The sequence below is a fragment of the Notamacropus eugenii genome, chromosome 1 (assembly GCF_028372415.1).
Source record: "Notamacropus eugenii isolate mMacEug1 chromosome 1, mMacEug1.pri_v2, whole genome shotgun sequence".
Classification (NCBI taxonomy): Eukaryota; Metazoa; Chordata; class Mammalia; order Diprotodontia; family Macropodidae; genus Notamacropus; species Notamacropus eugenii.
In genome coordinates this window covers 341018844-341043741 of record NC_092872.1, presented here as the reverse complement: position 1 = coordinate 341043741, position 24898 = coordinate 341018844, and the positions used below count along the sequence as shown (strand labels likewise).

General features: G+C 36.7%; 1 protein-coding gene and 1 long non-coding RNA gene across 2 annotated transcripts in view; one reads left to right on the top strand and one right to left on the bottom strand.

Annotated features, from left to right (window-relative positions):
- Positions 1–6464: 6464 nt before the first annotated feature.
- Positions 6465–10235, top strand: LOC140518119 (uncharacterized). Its single transcript, XR_011971832.1, has 2 exons — positions 6465–7774; positions 9479–10235. It is a non-coding gene; the product is annotated as an uncharacterized lncRNA (long non-coding RNA).
- A 543-nt stretch (positions 10236–10778) lies between these two features.
- The window catches only part of PPP2CA (protein phosphatase 2 catalytic subunit alpha), a 28658-nt gene continuing 14538 nt past the window's right edge, over positions 10779–24898 (bottom strand). The window contains exons 2-7 of the mRNA XM_072629955.1: positions 19091–19300; positions 16380–16553; positions 15755–15844; positions 15086–15247; positions 12590–12708; positions 10779–11534 (exon numbers count right to left, since the gene is read on the bottom strand). Coding sequence (XP_072486056.1) covers positions 11462–11534; positions 12590–12708; positions 15086–15247; positions 15755–15844; positions 16380–16553; positions 19091–19300 — 828 coding nt within the window. The 3' untranslated portion in view covers positions 10779–11461. The remainder of the gene's footprint in view (positions 11535–12589; positions 12709–15085; positions 15248–15754; positions 15845–16379; positions 16554–19090; positions 19301–24898) is intronic.

The window sequence follows — 24898 nt, the reverse complement described above, 5'->3', positions numbered from 1 at the left end:
TGTTACGTAATTTCAACTGGGCCGTCACTGCTGCTAGGCAGTCCTACTTTACCTCTAATAGCTCATTCCCTACTGCCTACAAACATGCCCCTATGTCTCCTCTATCTATCTCTCTTCTCTTTGTAGCTAAACTCCTTGAGAAGGCAATCTGTAACATTAGCCTCCACTTCCTTTCTTCTCATTCTCTTAACCTCTTACAATCTGGCTTCCAACCATATCATTCCACCAAAACTGCTTACTGCAAAGTTATTAATGATCTCAGTTGCCAATCCAATGGTCTATTTTCATTCCTTATTCTTTATCATTCTTGCAGTCTTTGACACTACTTATTGATTTCCTTCTTCTCGATACTTTCTTCTTTCTAGGTTTTTAGGACACCACTCTCTTCTGGTTTTCCTACTTGTTGGAACACTCCTCTGTCTCCTTTGCTGGATATCCTCCTCTAGATCACATCCTCTAACTGGAAGAGTCCCTCAGAATTCTGTTCTGGGCATTTTCTCCTTTCTTTACATTACTTCACTTGGCGACTGCACCAGCTCCCCTGGATTTATCCATCGCTGTGATGATGATGCTCAAATCTGCCTTTTTTGCCCCAGTCTCTCTGCTTACCTCTAGTCTAGAATCTCCAATTTTCTTTCAGACATCTCAAAATGGATCTCCAGTAGACGTCCTAAATTCAATATGGGCAAAACAGAATTTACTATCTTTTCCCCAAACCCCTCTCCCATAATCTTCCTTATTACTGTAGAGGGCAACACTATCCTCCCAGTCCCTCAACCTAGGATTCACCTTGTATTTCTCACTATCTCTCATCCCCCATATCCAAGCTGTTGCCAAGGCCTATCAATTTCACCTTTGCAACATCTCTTAAATATTCTCCCTTGTATCCTGGGATGCTGCCACTACTCTACTGCTCATCACTTCATGCCTGAAATATTGCCCAAGTTTAATGGTGGGTCTGCTTGCTTCTAGTCTCTTTCCACTCAGCCACTAAAGCAACCTTCCTAGAATGCTAATCTGATCATGTCACACCCTCTACTCAATCAATTCCAATGGCTTCCTATGACCTCCAGGACCAAATACAAAATATTGTTTGGCATTCCAAACCCCATCCTCTCCTGCGTTTCTGGTCTAATTACACCTTTCTTACTCTCCCATCCAATGACACTGGCCTCCTGGGTGTTCCACTAACAAGGCACCCTTACCTCTCTGCTCCAGGCATCTTCACTGACTGTCCCCAAATTTCTGGAACACACTCAGTCTGACCTCTACTGACCTCCCTGGCTTTCTTTAAGTCACAACTAAAATCTACAGTAAGCCTCCCTCAACTCCTCTGAATTCCAGTGCCATCCCTCAGTCATTCTCCTTCATCCTATCTGTAGCTTTGCTGTGTATGCAGTATATGTTTTTGTGTAGTCTCCATTAAATTGCAAAATTCCAAGGGCAGGGACTGGACTGTCTTTTGCCTTTTGTTATATCCCCAGAGCTTAGCACAGCGCCTGGCACAGAGTAGCAATTTAATGTTTATTGAGTATACAGTGCTTATTTATAATCTCAGAAAATGTACAAAAATTCAACCCAACAGGCAGTAGGAGGCAGTGGAAAGGAAACTGTATGTTGTTTGTAGGCTTGGGCTCAAGTCCTATCAATTAATTGCTATTCTCTAAGACTTTGAGCAGATCACTTTATATTTGTGGGAAGCACTTGCTTTACCTGTAAAATGAGGTTGGACTCGATGGTCCTTTCCGACTCTCTCATTCTCCCATGCAAGATTTTAAAGTCACTACTGAGATCCCTTGATTGTCTGGCCTCTTGCTGGATTCTGCAATGGAGATAGTGGATACAGATGAGACATAAAATGCTTGGCCCCCACAGATACAGGAAGAGGTTGGCTACTGTTATCCAGGGCCCCTCACTGCAGTAGTTGGAATGAGGACTCCCTGAGTTAGTTTAAAAATGAAATTAAACCAGTTTCTCCCACTCATTGAAAAGCTTTCATTTGGCAGCAAATATGTTTCCAAATGAGTAGCTGTGGTAACAGCGTTTATACCAGGGGGGATAAAGGAAGTCCATGCATATGGCTTTGATATCCAAGTGATTTCTTAAAGGGTGTTCAGTCAGCTGGAGATGGGGAATGGGATGCTTTTGATATGTGACGTTTCATCCAAATTTAGTGAGACGGTATGGTCATTCCTCAGATTAAGATAGTGATGTAGCAACCCAACTTTCCCCTTTCGTATAGGAAGTTTCATCTCTCATATGTGATAGAGAAACTACCTCCTTTTTGGAGAGCAGGGTTTTATCTGCTACCTCTGTTTCCATTATCTGCACCTGGAGAAATTTAGTTGAAATAATTATCTGAGGGAGGTAAGGATGAATCTGGAACATAACCAACAGATAGCAAGATGAACCAATAAGAGCCCCTACCATCCCTTCTATCCCAGCCTACTGATCAGTGTGGGAGTAGGCGGAACAGGTCTCTGGGAACACTTACCCCCTAACCCAACCCCCATTATTAATACCCACCAAATGCTGCCTCTCCCACTCTCACCTCTGCCTGAAGGAATGCATAGCCCTATGCAACTCTGACCTTAGGCCTACTAACCCCTTTGAAGTCATTAAGCATCATCTGCCTTGCTATTGCTCTCCAATGCTTTTTGCCTGCCAGGTCACTAAATACCACTTTTTCATCTGCCTTGAATAAAACTCTTCATGTTCTCTCTCCTTTAATTAGAATGTGAGCTCCTTGAGAGCAAGTACTGTCTCATTTTCCTAGAGTTTATCCTTGCAGTTTAGCAAAATGCTTCACATATTAAGTATTTAATAAATATATTTCCATTTTTTTCCATTCTTTTTAATCCTTTGGAATTCTAAATGCAAATGGTAGTTCAGATTCTATTGGGGAGGGAGAGGCATCTTAAAATACACCAAGATCCTAACATGGTCTTATTAATAGTATGATTATGTGTGCATACATGTACATATGCTACAGCAAGACATAACAATTGGTTAACATTCTGCAGAAAAAGCAAACACAGCCTTACATTTATTATTGACATGAACAAATTTTTTTTGGCCTGCCATGTGTTGCACTTACGGGAACTACTCACCCATTTCGGCTATTTTCATTAGCTGAAGTTTAAATGCATGCCAGATGAGGGTGTGAGGGAGAAGTGACATCTTCCAAACTTCCTCGCTACAGGGAATTTTGGCCAGTCCTATCCCCAACTATAAAACTATATTTGCAAGTTTGTTATTTGTTTCTTTTTTCAGACTGGTTTGGAAGATCAAATGTACATGGGCATAACCTGATGCACTTTTTATGGTACCAAGAAACTAGAAAAGGCATGTAGCCACTGACTGGTGAGTAGAAAAACTGTCATATATGAATGTAACAGAATATTACTGGTCTATAAAGAAGAATATAAATAATTCAAAGAAATTTGAAAAGACCTGTATATAATGATGCAGAGAAAAGTAAGCAGAACAGAGAGTAATTCACACAATGACTACAATAATGAAAAAGAAAAAACTGAAAGAGGGAAAAACATAAATGCACATGCTTTCAAAAATGATCAATGTATTGACTTGCTTCACTATACTTTTTATCATGAGGGTTAAATGAGGGAAAGGTATTTCCTGGAAAATGGTAACAGGGGAAAGCATCAATATAACATTAAAATAAACTAAAGCAGAGTGAAGCAAACTCAGCTAGAATACATGACCACAATAATGTAAATAAAAGCATCAAAATGCTGTAAGATTGACAAATTGTAATAATTTACCTCCAATATATTCATTGAACAAGCATTTAAGTGCTTACATTATCAGGTACTAGGGATATACAGGAAATTAGCATGTATCTATGTCTACAGAGATGGGGACAGAGAATATATTGGGTAAAATGATTGATGAGCAGGTCTGTGTTCCCTTCCCTACATCTCTCAAGCAACCTGTGGATAGGGGAAAAGGATAGTTTACATATGCTAATTAGAAAATTAATGATGACTTCCCTCCCTCTCAGTTTAAAGGTGGGGGCTTAGGAATATGAAATATAATACATGACTCAAGACAGTCACTGTGCTTCTTGGTGTCACTTACTAGTTTCTTTTTGTCCCATTACATGGGATCATTCAATGGGGGAATGTCGTGGTGAAATGCTATTCCAAGGCCCTGGGCTCAGAAATACTGGTCTGAAGAGAGGTCAGGTTGGAAATCCAGTTCGGGATTAAACTTGAGGAAAGGTTATGTTGTAACAGAAAAGGGACCAGACTTAGACAAGAAATGCATCTGAATCACAACTACAAATGCTGCAGCCCTCTGGGCTTCAGTTACCATCTATAAAATGAAGTTGTACTAAATGCTGTAATTACCAGGATGGTTATTAAGTAACTGTGGACAGGGTTCTTAGGTAACTATGGGTAAAGAACCAAGAAGTCCTCTCTGAACCAGCTCTAAGAGGAAGCCAAATGTATAGCAGAAATCCTAGCTGTTGAATTAGCTTGGACTTTGTCACTTCTCAGTGACCCAAACAAGCCTCTAAGACTCAAGTTGCAAAGTGGTTAGCTATCTACATTGGTAGAACTTTCATTAGGAATTCCCTATACCAGCAACACATACAGACCAAAACGAAGTCCTATATATTATTTTATATAAACTTTCATCTCATTTTCATAATGATCTGACAATAGGTACAGCCAGTGTTATTTGTCACCTTTACTAAAAGGATGAGAAAGCTGAGAGACTGGGAGAAGTGATTTGCTCAAGATCACTGGCTATAAAGTCTCCTGCTGTTGCTCCTATCTCTAGGGAAGGAACTATGGGGTAGCAGCTCAGATGCTCAGATAGGAAAAGTAAAGCTTTGTCTCTGACTACCTCTAATATAGGACACTGAATTGGGTGAATTCATGGACTAAATTCCCAAAACCTACTTCTACCATCACTGAAATTTCTCCAAGGGTGTAGTTCAAGGAAGAACTGTTAAATGTTTCAGCTTAAACATGTCCTAGCGTACTCATGCTGAGACTCAATCTTTATTAGTTAAAAAAGAAAAAAATATAACTTACCTCTTTCCTACCACAGATCTAAGATCTTCAGAGCAGAGTTTAAAAGTCAGATCTGAGGCTTATTTTTTTCTTAACACAAATATAATGTAATATAACCATGCCATATGAAACAACATGATATAGAATCATAGAAAGACCTACATGAATAGATGCAAAATGAAGTGAACCAAGCCAAGAAAACAATATACAGGACTATTAACAAAACCACAAAATAATAAAAATGATTATAAAGAACTTGGTCCCAAATAAGAGATACAAGAAGACCACTTCCCCACTCCTTTCAAGAAGTGGGTTCTCAAAAGAACAAAAGTGGGTTCTACACAGGTGTGCATCATAGAATATTTTTATTCCTAGGCATAATCTTTAAGTTCAAATTTGTCACCAGTACCCCAAGTCCTTCCTTTTCCTCCTTCCAAATTTATCAGAAAGCTTCCTTTCCTAAATCCTCAGTGTGAATAGTGTTACTGGTTCCTCTCACCAAGGGAGAGCAACATTTTCTAAAACTAGTATTTCACTGTGATAGGATATAATTCAGGCTCTGGTAAGAGTCAGAGAATCAGAAGGGCCACAAGAATGGAATTAACTTTCTACGCTGAGGAGGCTTTTGTGGCATGATAAAGTCTGAAGTCAGGAGTAGAGAGGAATGAAGTCACAACTGGTTTGAGTGACTTCCCTAAAATGAGAATTTTAGAACCAGTCAATCAGAAGAAGGGACCACAGAGGGCAGAGTGTACTTACATTGTGAGTACTCCAGGTGCATTTTGTGGATGAGATTTAATCAGGTAACGTTTCAGAGACATTCAACATTCAATAAATTTAGCCTAGACATCTAGACAGAAATAGCCAACTAAATGAGGAATTCTTAAACTTTATAAAGAGCCTCCATTTTATGAAGAGTTATCAGGCTAGTCATGTTTTCATTCTTCTCCAAGCACCATTTTGAACTTGAGACTTTCTCTACCTTCTCCTTGACCCTATCCCCTTTCAGCTTCATTTTTTACATCTTCTCCCATTGGAATCTAAGTGCTTCAAGAATAGGGACTGACCATCTTTCTCCTTTTATTTGTATTCTCAGTGCTTAGCACAAGTACAATGCCTAGCACACAGTGAGCACTTTATTTTGTTGACCTGGTACCTCACCCAAAGGAAGTAGGATGGGGTCAATCGAAAAAACAGGTTAAGCAGTCAGAAATCTGAGTTTTAAGTCTATTTACAACTGTGACAAATTCTGTTTCCTCCTTTTAGCATGAAAGGACTGGATTAGATGACCCAGTTCTATACCTATGGTTCATGCTATAAAGTAACCTAAAAAAAAAAAAAATCAACTCACATTAAATTGAGAATGACTGTAATCTCTGTACTTAAATCTGAGGCCTCACAGGAACACGTCCCTTTTGTTTTACAAATTTTTATTTTTTGTTATCTGAATTTGACAAACTAAGAAACATGAACATTTTGATACACAAAGAACACAAAACTTCAAATCTGTTTTATAGCAAATTTGACAGTTTTAAAGGCGTCCTCCTTGTCCATCTTCCTCTCAACTTCTTGTTCTTTTAGGTGTATTTTTAAAATGCTTCAACGATGCTAATTTTTTTCTGGCATTTCTCTGATAGTAATCACTATAACACCATTAACACTCTTCCCCCTCATACTCCACCCCAAAAATTCTCCCTTATAACAAGTTAACATCGTCAAGGCAAAACAAATCCACACACTGGCCATGCCTAGAAACGTGTCATTCTTCACCTCTTATCTCGTCACCTGTCAGCAGGTGGGTTGCATGCTTCATCTGTCTCCTGGAATAATAACTGGTCATTGCATTGATTAGCATTCTTAAGTCTTTCAGATTGTTTCTCTTCATGTCATTATGGTGTTAATAACTTTTTCTGGTTCTGCTGACCAAACTCAACCCTCGCCTTTTCAGATTTCTCTAAATCTCTTGTTTCTTATGGCAGAATAATATTCAGACACTATTCGATTAAAGCTTTAGTTTCCTTTCTATTTTATCTAATTTGTTTTGCAAAAAATTATGGTAATTTATGTAATCAAAATTGTTCATTTTTATCATTTGTGATTGTTTGATCAAGAATTTTTGATCTACCAGTTACTAAAGGTTCTCCCTCCTTTTCTCAAGTATATTTATGACATTTTATATCTAGAGATCATGCATTCATTTTGAGCTTATTGAATGTAGTACTTGCATTACAAGATTCCAATCCCCAGAAAGTTTCTTGAAGACAAAGATTGTCTTATTTCATCTATAAATCCCCAAAGCCTTGTAGAAAATGTATGTTAAATTAGTATTCATTTTATTTTTTTAACACCCAAGCAAAGAATCTCTAATGATTGAATTCCAGACAATGGCACTTCCAAAGCAGACAGGGTGGGGCCCTGAACTATAATTTCCCAGCAAAATTGTCGATTTACCTAGGGCCAGCCCCTGAGGCAACACCTTCATATGTTGACAATATGCCTATAACCTGACCACCAGGGTTTTGAGCTCTCATTGGTCTTCTAAGTTAGAGGTTGGAGAAAGGAGAAATCAGAGACAGAATGTATTGAATGAAGCTGTTTTTGCTATCCTTGTTGCAGCACGGAGAACTCCAGTTGGAGAATGGCCAGGACTCAGAGCTCCTGGAACAACTATAATGTCCCTGGACTGCCCAATTCTATGGTAATTCATTGAGAGGCTGGAGATCCCTTTGGTGAGGACCTGCTCTTTCTATCCATAAGAAGCTGTTGCCACAGGGGGAGGGTGGGGAGAAGGTAAGTCCAAGACTCCTAGGAAGAGCAGTGCCCCTCATCCCTGCTTCCACACTGGCTACTTCAGTACTAATAATTCAGGTTTGTAGTAGCTGGAAAAACTTTCTATAGCTATTTTCAAACCTTCACTGTCCATTCCAACCAAGCCTGGCTCAAACACACAACCAGCAGTCTCCTTACTCTATCTCTAACACAGATCTAAGAAGTCACTGGCCAAACAGATTTAACTATTTAAAATTCTTTGAAGTTAATTAACAAAATCTCAAAAACAGCCTTTGTACAACCTATTTAACCTATCCTATTTAACTGCTAGATTCATAAATGCTTTATTAGCCATAATTCATTTTAGGGAAGACTTGTGTGCAAGCACAAAAACTGATCACATGTTCAAGGAAAGAAGGTGAGAAAACGGGACTTCGAAGATCTTTGTTATATAGACTGGGGAGATTATTGGAAAGTGAATTCAAGTGTAAGAATGACATATCAATAATTTTTGAAAATTCAAAGCATTATGACCTTTCCTCTCAGACTGTGAATAGATACTGGTCACATTTCAGATTTTATGGAAGAAACAAGCTAACTTGTAGACTTCACAGAATTTTAAATAAGGTCAACTTAAGAACTAATATTTATTCAGAGAGCATTCATTAGCATACAGCCTAAACCACAGAAAACTTTGGGGGGGCAATGGGGAGTGCTTTATTTTTAGGCACATGTGCTACATGCAAACAATTATAAATCCAAAAACTCTTGAACACAAGCAAAGGCACTTATATTAGTCTGGGACAAAGTCCAAAAGGAGATGTGCTTTCTCAAATGAATTAAAAGCCTGCTTTAAAAGGGGGGGGCGGGTGAAGCTATCAAGTTAGAACACATCAAGTTATGTAGTAAAGTTGTACTGGAATAGGTTAAAAATCAGTAAGCCTTTTTATAAAATCCATTTCCTTTAAAAATTATATATTCATTTATTCTTTATTTTAATGTCTTATATGGGAAATCATGTTACCACAGGCTCAGCTCAAAGAACTCTCAAATAGGTTAATATCCCTAAACAATACTGCAACAACCAAATCAGGGCACATTCTTCTTCTTATATAAGGAAAGTATTAGTTAAATACAGAATGAGGAAAGCATCCCCTTCATCCTTATGAGCTGGTTAAAAGATTTCTGCACTGAAGTTATCCCATGGGGAAAATATTTAAGAAATTAAAACACTAATGTTGTAACATCAGTTTAAAAATAAATACAAACTTCAGAGGACCAAATGTTTGGCACACAGACTGTGCCAAGAATCGACACAACAGCTAAGTTTAGGTTGATTGTCTTAAAAAAATGAACATCTCTTCTTACTTTGCAAGGGCAGAGGGGAAAGGTAGATTTGTAATAGCTTTCAAAAATAAATGCTTCCAAGTACTATATAGGCAAATCAAAATATTAAAAGGGGGGCTATTTTTCAGCATCTCTGGTTATATTTTAAAGGAAGTTACTGCAATCACCAATAATCCCTACACTTAACCCTAACATTATTAGGAAGATCTATTTCAGATGATACATACTTTGTTTAAAAAAAAAAAAAAAAAACAATCAAAATCCAGGCAGACCTATGTACTTACCAAACACCAAATGCCCTGTGCCATTTATCTCAGGAAGGACAAGTACCTACCTAAATTAACAGCACTTCCTGTCAATCACCAGAAGAATACATGCCTTAAGAGATGATTGTGACATCATGGGACCTACAGGGAAGCTGAATGAGTAAGTCTACAAGCACTTGAGGCACCTGACTTAGTTGGGCAACGGAATGAAACGGGTGCACATAAACTCTTTATGGGAAGAGCACAGAGATGATGCAAAAAAAAAGTAAAAGCCAGAAGGTAACTAAGGAAATAAATCTGAGAGTGTGGAGAAGCAATGGGTTGCTGCAAAACACTTTCACCTCATTAAGAAGAAAAAAACGTTCCAATGTTTGTAGAGCTAAAGAACTGAGGAAAATGGGATCCCTGGCAATTCTTGAATCCTTTGCCAAGTGTTATCAAGACACATTTACTCAGCTGAGACATTATTCACAGATGACAGAAAAGGGAAAAGTAGAAGATATTCAACTCATGCAAACAAAAACAGGAAAACTTTAATTAAATAATTATTTTTATACATAACAAGGAATTGATCTGCAAGTTTTAGAAGTCATATAGTGGTTCTGTGCTCGTAAATAAGTTAAATTAAGATTCCAGAGGTATTGTATTAACCTCCTAATCTTACTACTATAAAGATTAGAAAAGAAATGACTTTTAATCAAGCCATAACATTAATGTCACTTCATTTAAATTTAATCTGACTGAGGAGAGGGGAATAAAAGATACACATAAAAGCCACAGTCCAAAGACTTTATTTTTGTTGTAACCTTATTTAGGTATAACAGCCAAAATCTGTTCCAGGCCAAATCCAAAGACCAAAATCTAAAACTATAAATTGCTCTTATCTGGAACTATGTTAAACAGTAGATAGCAAAGTCTTAATTTTTTGCTACTAGAAAGTAATTGACAATGTGGCTTTTAAGAAAGGTCTCATATGGATACAGTATTTTCACTTTAAAGTAATAGTATTTGAAAACATGGTATTTCTTAGAAGAAAAATATTTTGAAGTATCAGGATTTGATTTTTATGTACTATCATGAACCCCCTCCCCCTAATAAGGTAAATAAAAGGCCTATTGTTACAGACATGTAAATGTGGTGAAAAAGATGAAGTGGTACCTACAAGATTCTATTCTCTCTGCTGGAAGTAGTCCTGAAGCAAAAGTCAAGAACTAGCAATAAGTTTCCACAGAGATTCTGTAGTGGCCTTGATTTTTATTTTTCTTTACCTGTAATTCAACAATTTATAAATTGATTCTTTGTTTGAATAAAACAGCACCAGTCTGCCCTTTGCTACAATCAAATTTTGACATTTTTTCAGTACTTAGTTCACAAGTTTATTATGAAAAACACTGCAACGCTCTTGTGCAGTAACATCTTACAGAAAAAAAAAAACAGTTCTGTTCAAAACAACTCACCAGTATCTGACAATAACAAAGAACAATGTAGGGCTGAGGCTAGGAAGGGAAATAAACTGAGTGCAGACAAATCATACAATTAAATTAAACAGTATTCCCTGAAAATAAACAAAACAATTTCAAAACTCACAAATAGAGGGGAGGCCTTGGTACTTATTTTTCAAAACGTTCATTAAGCTCCAATGATTGTTTGCTGCTATCCTTATCTACAGTCATGCTGAGTAAAGCTATAGCTAAATGGAAAGTTAAATTGTATTCACGAGGTGTTAATGTTTACATCTTAATATTTGCAGTCTCTCAGAGAAAGCAAAAGTAACTACAAATAGCCTATGCCAGAAACTGGTTTCTTGACCAACAATGTTGCTTCAGCATGCAATGAACTGGTTCATTCTAAAGTGGTCACGGCTGTTGATGACAAGAGGCTTTGTATTTTTATATGGCACATCTTTTGGTCCGTATGAAAACAAGTTTTTTGAATGTTAACTATTTTCTGACACTTTGGAGTTACTGTTGCTCTTCCCATTTCCTTTAGGTCAACGTATGGTTCATGGCAATACTGTACAAGTTTAAAATCTCATTACAGGAAGTAGTCTGGGGTACGACGAGTAACATGTGGTTCACCTCTACGTGGTGCTGGGTCAAACTGCAAGCTGAAAAACAAATTGTTTTTTAAAAGGTCAAAATAATGGTGGTAGAAACAAATTATCTTAAAAGGTCAAAATAATGGTGGTAGAAACAAATTATCTTTTTCTACTCTCATCCTCATTCACTTTACTAATTTCAGCCTTGTCTGGCATAATTATTCACTATGATGTTAAAATAAGGCTTAAAGTCCTAAAGCAGAGGTCTACTATGACCTGAGGGGAAAATGAGTTCACTAAAATGTAAAACTTATTCTTAGCCTGAGCTATAGTTTGTGTACTACTGCCCAATCAATTTCACTCCCCCTCAACCCACCCATCTACTCCCCACTGCACCTCAACACTCTGCCATGAACCTATAATCTCTTGTGAGCTAACTGAAGAATGTAACTTCCTAGTAATTCAACCAAGAAAATATGGATGCAGAAAGAAGTTTGGTATCAATCATACACTTCAGTGACATTTGCTCAGTTTATTTAGTGCGCTAATTACATTTCATGGATATTCTGTGTCTTTGTAAATAATGGCTCTTTGAACTGCACATGTTGTTGTTGCTGTTATTAGGGTCTAAAGCGTCCCTATGTGATCACAGGATTCATATTTCATATATAGCTTTAAAAAAAGAACTGTAATTTTCTTTAATGGTAACTCAAAACCCACACCTATTCAATACAGATAGATTTTAAAAAGTAATATAGTAGAACAGATTGCACACTGGACTTAGCTTCAGAGGTCTTAGTTTTGATTCCTAGCTCAGATACTTGCTAAAGTGTGGCCACAGGGAAATTACTTAATCACTCTCAGCTTCAGTTATCTCATCTGGAAAATGAGGATAATTCTTATACTGCCTATTTCACAAGAGGAAAGCACATTATAAACTCTAGAATATTATATGAATATGAGGAGTTCAAATAACTGCAAGAGGTATAGCATACTGGTTCATTTCTAAACCTTTAAAATTGCATTCACCTTTAGCAGCTAGGTTCTAACTGCTCCCAAACCCAATCACACTTTAAAAATCTGGTGTTGTCACTGAACAGATAATAGATCATGCAGATACTTACAAGGAGTACTTTAGAGTATCATCAAGTTCCATGATCGCAGCTTGGTTACCACAACGGTAACAATAGTTGGGAGCACTGAATATTGTTACTACATTCCTATCATGGCACCAGTTATATCCCTTAGTGAAGTAAAAAGAAATATCAAGTTAAAAATAATTTTATTACTATCTTACTTATGCTACTAAGTAAAAGAACAATAAAAAAAATTCTAGTCTTTTCAGGGTCACATCTCATCATGGGAATACAACATGTACACAGAGAAATAAATACAAAAGACAGAGTGATTTCAAGGGGAGAGAACACTATCAGGAGAAATCAGGGAAAGTCTTCTATAGGAGGTAGCACTTGAATAGATCCTCCCAAAAGACCAAGGAGTTACATAAAGCAGGCAGAAAGAGGAAGATAATAAAGAACAAAGTAGCTGATAAAAAGGCATGGAAGTGAGACACAGAATGTCACACATGGGGAATAGCAAGCAGGTCAGCAGAACAGGACTATGGAGTTTATGAAGGAAAAATATTGTCTAAAAGGAGTGGAAAGATAGGTGGGAACAGGACTATGAAGGACTTTAAATGCCAAACACAGAGGCTTTTATTTTATTCTAGAGGCAAAAGGGAACTGCTAACCAAATTAAGTGACATGGTCAGGTCTGTACTGTGAGAAAAATTTTGACAGCTAAATGGAGTGGCAACAAACTCTAAATGAAAAGCAATAAGGCTACTGCAATGGTTAAAGACAGAGTTCAAGAGGTTCAAGACAGTTTGAATTAGAGTGGATGTGGTGTGAGTGGAGAGCAGGGGACAAACAAAAGAGATATAATGAAGGCAGAATTGACAAAAAGCTATATATGGAAGGTGGAGAACAGTCAAGAATGACTTCTATAATGTGACCCTGAAAAAACTGTTAAGATTAGCAGTGCCTGGGATCACATGACCAAAAAGATAACAGGGCTACACATTTTTTCTAAACTTTCGAGATCTCAAAAACCATTCCAAAACAGTAATTTTGCCCAAGAGATAAAGCCATTTTAGCTGTCACTACCATCAAACTAGAACATCAAAAAGCCTAATTAGGTAAAAATCCAATGAACTAACATAAAAGAAGGGTAATTCCTCACCCCTAATTCACTCACTCATCATCCCCTCTTCCCTACGTTCTGGCAGGTTGCACAAGCTTGCAACTGAACTCAATTCTACACTTTCCATCCAATGTCAAAGAAAATCAAAAAGCAGAGAAGTTTGTTCTTGCTAGGACAGCAGTATTCTCTACTAAAACATTACTGAGAAAATTGAGAAACAGAGGGAACTGAGGTAGAAGGCCTTTGTGTATGTAATGTATCCATCAGACCTGCCTGAAGCAAAGTCATTTGTGGCAGAGACTGAGGCTACAAAAGGATGGGGGAAGTCTGAGATAGCTTTGAAATCCAGCTCCCAGGGAAACCATAATAAAAAGGGAAGGAGTCTGAAAGTGAGTCACAGAAGAATATAAAGGAAAAAAATCTGAAATAATCAAAGCTGTAAAGAAGAACAAAATTCAATTAAAGACCTTGAGCATAGCAGATAAACTAACAGGTAAGAAATTAACAACAGAAACAATATAGCCTCCAAATTAGCTAAATGAGTCCAGACATCTATGAACTATAAAACAAAAGAAAAGTTAATCAACATTTGATGAGGCAAAAGACCCTGTAGATTCCCAAGAGAGTAAAAACAAACAAACAAAAAAAAAAAAATACAGCAAGACATTCCTGAATGGTTTTTAAAAGAAAAGGGAATTGTGAAAAGTAGAATTTGTGGCCTGAACAGCAAAAATAATTGAAAGGGAGGGAGAGAGAAGGCTGACCAGGACAGAGCACTATGTCACAAGAGACATAAATAGGAAATTCCAAAAACCGCACAAACCTTAGGGAAACATAAATAAATGGTAGCTCTACTGCAGAACATATATTTTAGTATGTTGTATAAAGTATTTTAGTATGAAACCAATGAAAAAAACTTGTCAAAAGATACACACAGAATAGGGCTAATAAACTAATTAAATAACTAACAAACATAAAAACATTTAATATGCTGTTTATATAAAAAAAAAAAATTCACTCTACTCCAAAATGGCACTACATGGCATAATGGGAAGTATGGTATAGTCTCTGGGCATCATTCCAATTATGCTCTTTTCCTATAGCTTGCTCCAAAGGAGCTTCCTTACAGATGCTCCAAAACATAAAAATGGGGAGTACCAGGCTCAACTTCTTTACAAAGGGAGCAGTGACCACCAGCCTCCCTTTTTCAATTCTGACTTTCTGTATCAAGATGTAAAGCCCTCTTCTCACTGGAAGTCTTCAAGGAAAGGCTGGATGATCACTCCTCAGGAATATTATAAAAGAGAGCAATAAAATAAACAAATGACTTCACCTTTGAACCTTAGTTCCTACACATCTAAATGAGGGGAGTTCATTTTACAGTTTTTACAGCTCAAAATCTTATGCTCATGACTTACTTCCATCACCAGCTGATGAGCTCTGGACACCAATGTAAGGCCATTGGCATGATTAAATGTCTCTGAAATATCTTGCCCAAATGTATATCCAGCACCTCGAGGAGAAATACCCCAACCACCACGATCATCTGGATCTGACCACAGCAAGTCACACATTGGACCCTACAACACATGTTAAAATTAAAACCAGTCTTCATAAAAGTAACATAGTATGAGTCATTTCAATTTCTACAAATCAGAAATAGCAAGTTTGTATACAAACACAATTTGTTTTTAACATTTATTTTTTAAGATTCTGAGTTTCAAATTCACTCCCTCCCTCATGGAGACAATTCTAAAAAGATGATATACTACTTTAACTTATTTTTCCAGAAACAGAGATGGATGGACTTGCACTGGTACATCAACTCCATTTTTCTACCCAAACCCTTTAATGATCAGTATATTTCAAGGTGATGAACCACAGTCAATGGCCAGAGAACAGTGTTAAATAAATGTAACTGACTTATTCAAACCTAAATAACACATTTTAACTAGTGAGCTATTTTAGGAAAAGAAAACAATACAGTTTAAATATTTTAAAAAAATGCCATTAGGTTTCAGATATTAACCTCCCAAAAAGAGGAGAAATGATAGAATAGTTTATAAATAGTAAATAAAAGCAAATACCTCATGGGGAACTTCTTGTAGGCGGTCAAGTGCTCTGATATGATCCAGTGTATCTATGGATGGTGAGAGACCACCATGTAGACAGAAAATCTGAAAGAATTATTTGCATATTAAGATTACTCAACAGAAGCTTTAGGTATTTTGTATTACCTTTGCTACCAGAGCATTCCACAAATGGCCAACCCTAAGCCTATTTAACCTCAAGTATCTTTACTACCCATCATGTCATATGGGTAGGCTGGTCTTCACACAGTAGCCAGTATCCATTATCCTTTATTCTCTCTCTCTCTCTGTGCCTTTGTGCATGTTATTTCCTAAAACTTGAAAACTCTCCTCCCCCACAATCCATGTTTACTACTTTTTTTCAGATGCAATTCAGTTCAGCTTCTCCAAGGCATCAAGGAAGCCTTCTTTGATTAACTCCATCCCACACCAATCATATCCGTAGCTTTTCATTCCCTCAGTATTTTCATGGAGTTTGTTCTACATAAACTTAAATGACTGAACTCCATGAGGGGAGGAATCAAAGCTCTATCATCCTCTGTCCCACTATGCCTGCTACTCATTTAGCAAGTGCTAAGTATTGACACTGTGCTAATGCACAAAGAATGACATCGTAACATACCTGGCCATCCACCAAGGCAGTTAGAGGAAGATAATCAAAAAGGTCTGTAAAATATTTCCAAACATTTGCATTTCCATATTTCCTTAAACACTCATCATAGAAACCATATACTTGTGTGATTTGTCTACTCTCATGATTCCCTCGAAGAATAGTGATACGTTCGCGGTAACGAACCTGAACATCAAGAGAGAAAGGGGTATTAATTAATTTCTTAGAAGGAAGCCACATACAACATATAAGGATCCTCAAAGAAGCTACTGAAGTGTATTTGGGAAAATATTCAACTACTACCACTTTCCTTCCAAATAGCCAAGCTTACAAGGTTTAAAATATTCCTGAAAGCTTTCTAGCAGCCTCAATATTCTATTCAACAATTTACACTTCTATTGCTAAGCAAACACCAAAAGCACATCCTTCAACTCTAAAGTCATACAAATCCTTAGGGAAATGAAATAACAGTATACTAAATTTCTGTTCATCATATAAGTAATTCTGGGTCCTAGGTATAGGCTGATTTATATGCTTTCCTTCATCCTCTCAATTTGGTTAGTCAGTGTCAAAGCATTTTAGAACAGCAAAATGTCACTCAAGAGCGATACAGATATGAAAGACTTAGCTATTCTGATCAATACAGTACTGAAGGATTTGTGAAAAAAGCTATCCACTTCCATAGAAAGAATTAATGGAGTCTGAATACAGATTGAAACATCCTTTTAAAAACCTTTTTTGTTATTGTTGGGGTTGGTTTTTTTTTGTCTACATTTTCTTTTCCAGCATGGATAATATGTTTTGCATGACTGCACATGTATAATCTATATCAAATTGCTTGCCTTCTCAAGGAAGGGAAAGGAGGGAAGAGGGAGATAATTTGGAATTCAAAACTTAAAAAAAAAATGTCAAATTTTTGTTTACCTGTCATTGAGAAAAAAGAAAATAAAAATTCATTTAAATTTTTAAAGAAGTGATGCAGAAAGGAAACTTAAAAGAAGATCCCAATCCAGCAAAACTAAGTATAATACTTCAAGGGGGAAAATGGACATTCAGTGAAATAAAGGACTTTCAAGCATTCTTGATGAAAAGACCAAAGCTGAATAGAAAAATCTGACTTTCAAACACAAGAATCAAGAGAAGGATGAAAAGGTAAACAAGAAAGAGAAATCTTAAGGGACTTATTAAAGTTGAACTGTTTACATTCATACATGGAAAGAAAATATTTGCAACTCATGAGACCTTTCTTTGTATTAGGGTAACTGGAGGATGGATAAAAAGATAGACAGATAAACAGACAGACAGATAGAGGGCACAGGGTGAGTTGAATATGACGGGATAATATCTAGAAAATAAAAGGGGTGAGAGAGGAATGTACTGGGAAAAGAAGAAAGGGAAGATAGAATGGGGTAAATTATCTCACATAAAAGAGGCAAGAAAAAGCTTTTTCAATGGAGGAGAAGAGGTGGAAAGTAAGAGGGAAAGAGTGAACTTCACTCATCAAATTTGACTTAAGGAGGGAATAACATACACACTACTCAATCAGGTATCTTACTCAACAGTAAAGTAAGGGGAAAGCAGATGGGGGAGGGGGAGAAGATGACAGAAGGGAGGGCAGACTGGGGTAGGGGATAGTCAGAAGCAAACACTGCTGAAAAGGGACAGGGTCAAAGGAGAAACCAGAATAAGTGGGAGCGGGACAGGATGGGGGGACACATATTTTAAGTCTTTCAAAATGTGACTATTACGGAAGTGTTTTGCATAACTACACATGTATAACCTATATTGACTTGCTGGCCTTCTCAATGAGGGTGGGTGGGGAGGGAAGGAGAGAATTTGGAACTCGGTTTTAAAAACAAACGTTAAAAATTGTTTTTACATGCAACTGGTAAATATGACATTCAGACAGTGGGATACAAAAATCTATCCTGCCCTACCAGAAAGTGAGGGGGGAGGGGAGAAGTATAATAGAAGGGAGGGCACACTGGGGGGAAGGGGCAATCAAAATACATGCCATCTGAGGTGGGGGCAGGGAGAGAGAGACGGGGAGAAAATTTGGAATTCAAAATCTTGTGGAAATGAATGCTGAAAACAAAAAATAAATTAATTTTTTTTATAAAAGAAGACCCCAGGAAAATGTCTTTAGAAGTCATACAGCATATTTCTCCTTAAATTACACAGAATTTCATTTTTAACTGGGGAACTAGCTTCAAAATCTCAAAGAAAAAACGAACTACCATGATAATCCCCTCTAAAAACCCACCTCTTGGCACAGAAATTCACTCCTTTTCAAACATTGAGGAAAAGCAGCTCATGGTTGCTGTATATTCTTTCACAAAATTGAGTGTGGCCTACAGGTTCTCTATTTGAATTTGGTCAATAAGTTCTAATAATGCTCTGCAATTAGAGTTTTCCTGGAAAGGGAGCTAGAGATTTTTTTTTTTTAATTTTTACAGACATTCCCAGTTACCAACACACAAAATCCTGGGATACTTGTACTAATTATGGGTTAGCTAGCACAGCTTTACAACACCAATTCCAAGACAGAGCTCTCTTTGGGAAATAGCTTTTATTCTTTCTTCTATCATCTCTTCATTCATTTTCACGGCATTTTAAAAATTAAGAAATTTCAATGTCTATTTTTAACAAAACAAACAACACACTAGGATATTAAAAAGCATTCATATAAGTCCATATAGTCAAAGAAAAATTGCAAAAGTTACCTTAAGAGCTACAAGCAGTGTTACTGTTTCAACCGAATAATATCCTCTGTCAACATAATCGCCCATAAACAAGTAATTTGTGTCCGGTGATTTGCCACCAATTCTAAAAAGTTCCATGAGATCATGAAATTGCCCATGAACATCTCCACAGACAGTGACTGGACATCGCACCTCTTGTACATTGGACTCCTTTGTAAGGATTTCTTTAGCCTACGAATAAAGAAAATTAAGTATATTAGTATGTTTAGCAACAGAAGATAGTAATAACCAATTTTACTTGCTACTTGCAATATCTCTTAGACTAGATGACAGATTATGTCAACTAATATTCTCAAATTAAAATGGCCAATTAAGTCACAAATTTCTCCAAATGTTGATGCTATAGGGAAAAAAAGGGAAAACAGATGGATTCTCTTTGCCTACTACTCAAATGATTGTCAGAAATGTCAGGGTATATATCCCTACCACATGCTTGGACTTCTCAATGACACTGAATTAAGCACTTATTTTTTAAAAATTAGGATTCCATGCTGAAGGTCATTTTAAAAAGATTAAGTTGTGAATTTAAGTTTGGTTGTTTAAATTTTGTTTTTTACAAAAGAGAATTAGGTAATTTTTTTCCTTGATGAAGCAAATGGCATTTGACTCATTTAGTTAAGTAGCTGGGGTTAAGAGTGGAACCTCTTAGAAATATAAACAGGTACTGCCCACTCTTTCCCACTTATTGTAACCTTTAGTTATAATAATACTTCTTATTTCTCTCAAAAGAAGAAACCTGCAGTTTAAACTTTCAGCTGAAGATTGTAAACAAAAACACAATGAGCATACTCAAATGTTCTAAGTGCCTCCTGTATTCTTGAGCACTCTTCTTGAAATACATTTCTTTTCATCCCCTTGTGTCAGGGTCCGAGATGAAGGTCAGTGGGCAATCACTATGACTAAGTTTGTTTGGCATGGATATTCACCTAGTGAATTCTCAGTACCCATCTATGTTAACAAGAATAGCAGCAATAAATCACAGGCTCCATCCATCCCTATGAGCTTTAGTAAGAACTGAGCTGACAGGGCTTTTAAAAGGACAATGATTCAGGAAAAGAAAAATGAACTTAGACCACAGAAATCTTGCTGTGTATATACCGCTGCTTATTTTCACAATTGAGACAAAACTAAACTTCAACATACATCTCTGAACTCAAGTAATTTTCTCTTTCAAATAGAATTACATACATGAAATGAAAGCTATTACTTGAAATAAAAGCTACACAATCTTAGCTACAAACTTAAGTTCCAAATGAACCAAAACAGCTGATTAAGTCCAACATACACAGGTAGAGGAAAGAGAACTGCTTTTGGAGCCAGAAGCTTTGGGTTCAAATTCTATCTTTGCCTTGTGACTACAGCAAGTCACTTTAGTTCTACTGATCTATTTCTTTATCCCTAAAACAAATGAATTTTGACTAAATTATTGATTTCTAATATCCAGATCTGAAAGACTATGCTTTAAAAGTTTTATTTCCTCAAACTAAAATGGAACTAAATCTATCAACAAGTATTTATTCGTCACCTACTATGTGCCAGGCACTATGCTAGGGATACAAACACTGAAAAAAATTTAATAGTCCTTGAAAATATGTACCAAAATGATTACGTAAAAAGACAATAGTAAAGTGGAGAATGGGTGGGAAAGATAAGGAAAGACTTTACTCTGAGTAGTTTTAAAGGTGGAAGCACTTTATACTAGGTATGGACAGAAACTGGTACAAAAAAGATGAAGTATTATATATGAGGAATAGGAAGAAGGTAAGGAAAAAGTCATGAAAACACAGAAAGGAAACTTGAAAAACTTCTAGACCAATAAGACCAATGTTGTTGTTTTGTCATTTTCAGTATTGTCCCCTCTTTGTGACACCCTCTGTGGTTTTCTTGGCAATTTCCAGCTCATTTTAAAGATGAAAAAACTGAGGTAAACAGGGTTGAGTAAACTGCCCAAGGTCACAACTAGGTCACATTTCAACTCAGGAAGAATCTTCCTGACTCCAGGCTCTATCCACTGGGCCAACTAGTTACCCTATAAGACCAATGAGGGAGTCCCAAGACGTTTATATGCTTGATGTCATTATTATCTAGGATAAGTTTAGATTTAGAACTGTTATAATAGCTTTATATTCAAGTACCTATGTAACTTATAAAACAAATTAAGGGATGATTATCAACTTTTAATCTTGCCTTGATGCTCTTCTTGGAGTTCTTTCTGGAAACTCAGACTCTGATCGCCACACTTGTTCTTCAGCTGGGGGAAGCTCTTTATTTATAGCAATCTTTCTGCCTTTTCCTTAGAAGAGGCTTTCTTGCTTCACGGCCATAGATTGGTAATTAACAGCTTCCTGCCCAAAGGGTCAATGCAAACTAACACTGAATATAGCTGGTAAAAAGTGAGGCTTCTAGCTAAATCCAATTAGGAGCCACTTCTCACTTCCTTGAAAGTGTTTGTATTAAAGTCTTTTAAAAGGTCATTGTCTAAGATTACAGTATTCTGGTTAATACTGACAATTACTCCTTTCCCAAGAACTGAATTATGCTTAACAATCAGAAGAAACTAATTATTTTTAATAAAGCAGAAGCCTTAAGTACTACCAAATTGGGATAAATCAGGCAGCTAGGTGATTCAGGGGCTGTAGCTTTGGACTTGGAAGTCAGAAGTGAGGAGGTCAAAACTAAGCCTTAAAGACTTACTAGCTGTGTGACCCTGGTTAAGTAACTTCACCTTCCCCCTCAGTTTCCATATATGTAAAGTGGGATAATAATCGCATCTACATCCTACAGTTGAAGATAAAATGAAATATTTGTAAAGCACTACATGATGCATACTATAATTATTATTTAATCCAAGTTTAAAACTGCTACCTAACAGAATTACAAGGGAGTCAGACTTCAACAGCAAATATGCAGATATAGGGGAATTCTGCAGTGGTCTGAATAGTGCATGTAATATTTGTGTTTTGGCTATGGTCACATGGAGGGGAGGGGATATCTCCTTAGCAAAGAGGGTAAAAAGGCTAGTTATTAGAGGAAATGTAAGGCTGCTTAAGTATGGATGGGCTTTAGGCTAAAAATAAAGATGTGATGAGGCAGTAGGTAACATATCAGAAGAGTGGAAAGTAAAACAATGTGACATAGTAAAAGATTAAGGGAAGGAAAAAAATGCTCAACACTTGAAGCTAAATAATGTTCTGAGAGTCTTCAGAGAAGGATTCATTTCAAGAAATGATGTGAATTCACAGGTGGCATGAGGAGGCAAACTGGGGAAAAAGAAAAGGAGTCAAATGGTGGTGGTGGTTGATGACTCCTGATGTGGGGCTACTGAAGCAGCTATTCATCAGACTTTAATGAGAGGTCTGATGTTTTTCCTAGAGAATATAACTTGTACAGGACTGAAAGTTTCCCAGGATTTTAGCCACATCTAGTAGTATTATCTATTTTTATGTTATACCATTACAAAGAACTTAAGAAGGAGTGTTACAGTTTAAAAGTCCTAGACAGGTCCTCAAAGACCTTAGGGGCAGGGGTGAGGAATCTGGGGCCTTGAGGCCACATGGACCAACCCTTTAGGTCCTCAAGATTACTGAATTCAAATTTCATAGAACAAATCCTTTTATTAAAGGGATTTGTTCTGTGAAGTTTGGATCCAGTCAAAGGGGGCTGAAGGTTCTCCAACCCTGCTTTAGGAACACACAGGTGGTGTCTTCTTTATTGCTATTAAATTAAAGGCAGCAGGGGCTTCAGGAGAGGGAGGCACATTTGGGAAATGAGTAGTTAAGATATTCTCTAAGAATATGATTTGGATTTTTAAATTTTGGATTAAAATATAGTAATGATGGAACTTAACCAGGTTTAGTAAAAATGTACGAGCTGAAAGTAGTGCAAATGATTTGGCTCAGTCTCTGTCTATACATTAAATACAAAATTTAGGAGTAGTAAACGAATGAAGCAAGAGATCCAACAGCAAGGAGCCAAACTGGTCCTAACCATGTATCATTGAAGTTTGTCAAGATGTGTACAGTATGCTTTATAACTAGAGAACCAAATAAGGAAATTGACAGTGGGAATAAGAGATGGTTGTGGAACCATCAGACTTATGTAGACAAAAGGAAGAAACTGACCATGGGTTTGGGAAACATAATATCATGAAGATATGATATTATACTGATGGTGGAATTCAGTTATCTGGAAATTTGTGGGAGCTCTCAACAAATAAAAAGAAGATCAGGTACCACTTTGGCTTCTTAAAGATAATTTAATTCTTTTAAAAAGATAACAAAATGTCATTCTGACTGGCTTAGCTGAAGAGCAGGAACTGACCTCAGCCTTTGTTATATTGATAGATTAAATATAGGGCTTTACCTTTAAAGAGCTATTTACTACTTCACTGTAAGTTGTGAGAATGGACAAATGTTTGCCATGGGAACCCTAAAAGAAAGAGATGCCTTCTTATAACATGTAATAGAGCTACACATAATTTGACATACACTCTAGATTTGGGGAGAACAGATTTCAGAGAGTACAGGGAAACAATAGGAAGGATCCCATGATCTAAAATTCCATGGAAGTCAGCCCAATGGGGCACCTCTCAAAAAAAGATTCTCAAGACAATTTCAAAGAAGAAGAAAAGGGTAATCATGTAGTGAAGGGATTCTTAACCTGGGTTCCATGGACAGACTTAGGGGCTCTGTGAGAACCTGAGTAGGGGGAAAAAAATCTCATCTTTATTTTCACTAATCTTTAACTAAAATTTGGATTCTCTTCAATTATTTAAAAACATCATTCTGAGAAAAGGTTTTGCCAGACTGCCAAAAAGGGGCCATAGATACAAAAATAGGTCAGGAACAGCTAGCTACAAAATAAAGATCAATCCTATAAGAATATCTTCAGTGCTAAAGTTCAGAAGGAGCTGAGGAGAATACTAAAGAGAAGGAAGAATTATTTAACTTTAATTTTGCTTCTGTTTTCCTCTACCTGTGAGGAGGATCTTTACCATGGAAAAGACAGAACAAAATAAGTTAACACAGAACTGATACCCAAGATAAGTAAGGTACTGTTTACAGTAGGCTCAGAAGAACTGTATCTCAGGACAGTGAAAAACCTGATGTATATAACTGCTAAGCAGAAGCAGTTTTTAAAAGGTTTTAAAAAATGGGAGACATGGCATAGGGCTAGAGAACACATAAATTTTTAAAAAGAGAGGAAAGGATTTTCAAACTAAAGCAGTAATAGTAACTTCAATCTGAACTTCCAAATTCTCGAAAAAAATTGCCATTAAAAGGATTATCATGCAAACATTTTAAAAAAGCAGTGATCACAAAAAACTAACAAAGTTTCCTTAAAAAATGATTGCAGCTTTAATTTCCTTTTTCTAAAGGGTCACTAAGAAGGTCAGAAAAATGCTATATATAAAGTTTATTTAAATTTCAGCATTTTGACAAGCTCTCTCATGATAATTTTGTGGATAAGATGGGGAGACAGCACTGTTAGATTTATTAAGAACTAGTTGAATGATTGGACCAAAAGAATAAGTATTAATGGATCATTGTCAATTTAGAGGAACCTCTTTGGTAATGTCCCAGGCATATTCCTTGGCCTTGTTCAATATTTTTTCATCAGGAGCTTGGATGAAGGGGACAGATGGCACATTTATCAAATTTCCAAATTACAAAGCAGGGATAAACAGCAAATACTGTAGATGAAAGAGTTAGTATCCTACAAGTCCAATGAGGGGAGGAGGAAAGGTTAGCGGATTGCAAGCTCACCATT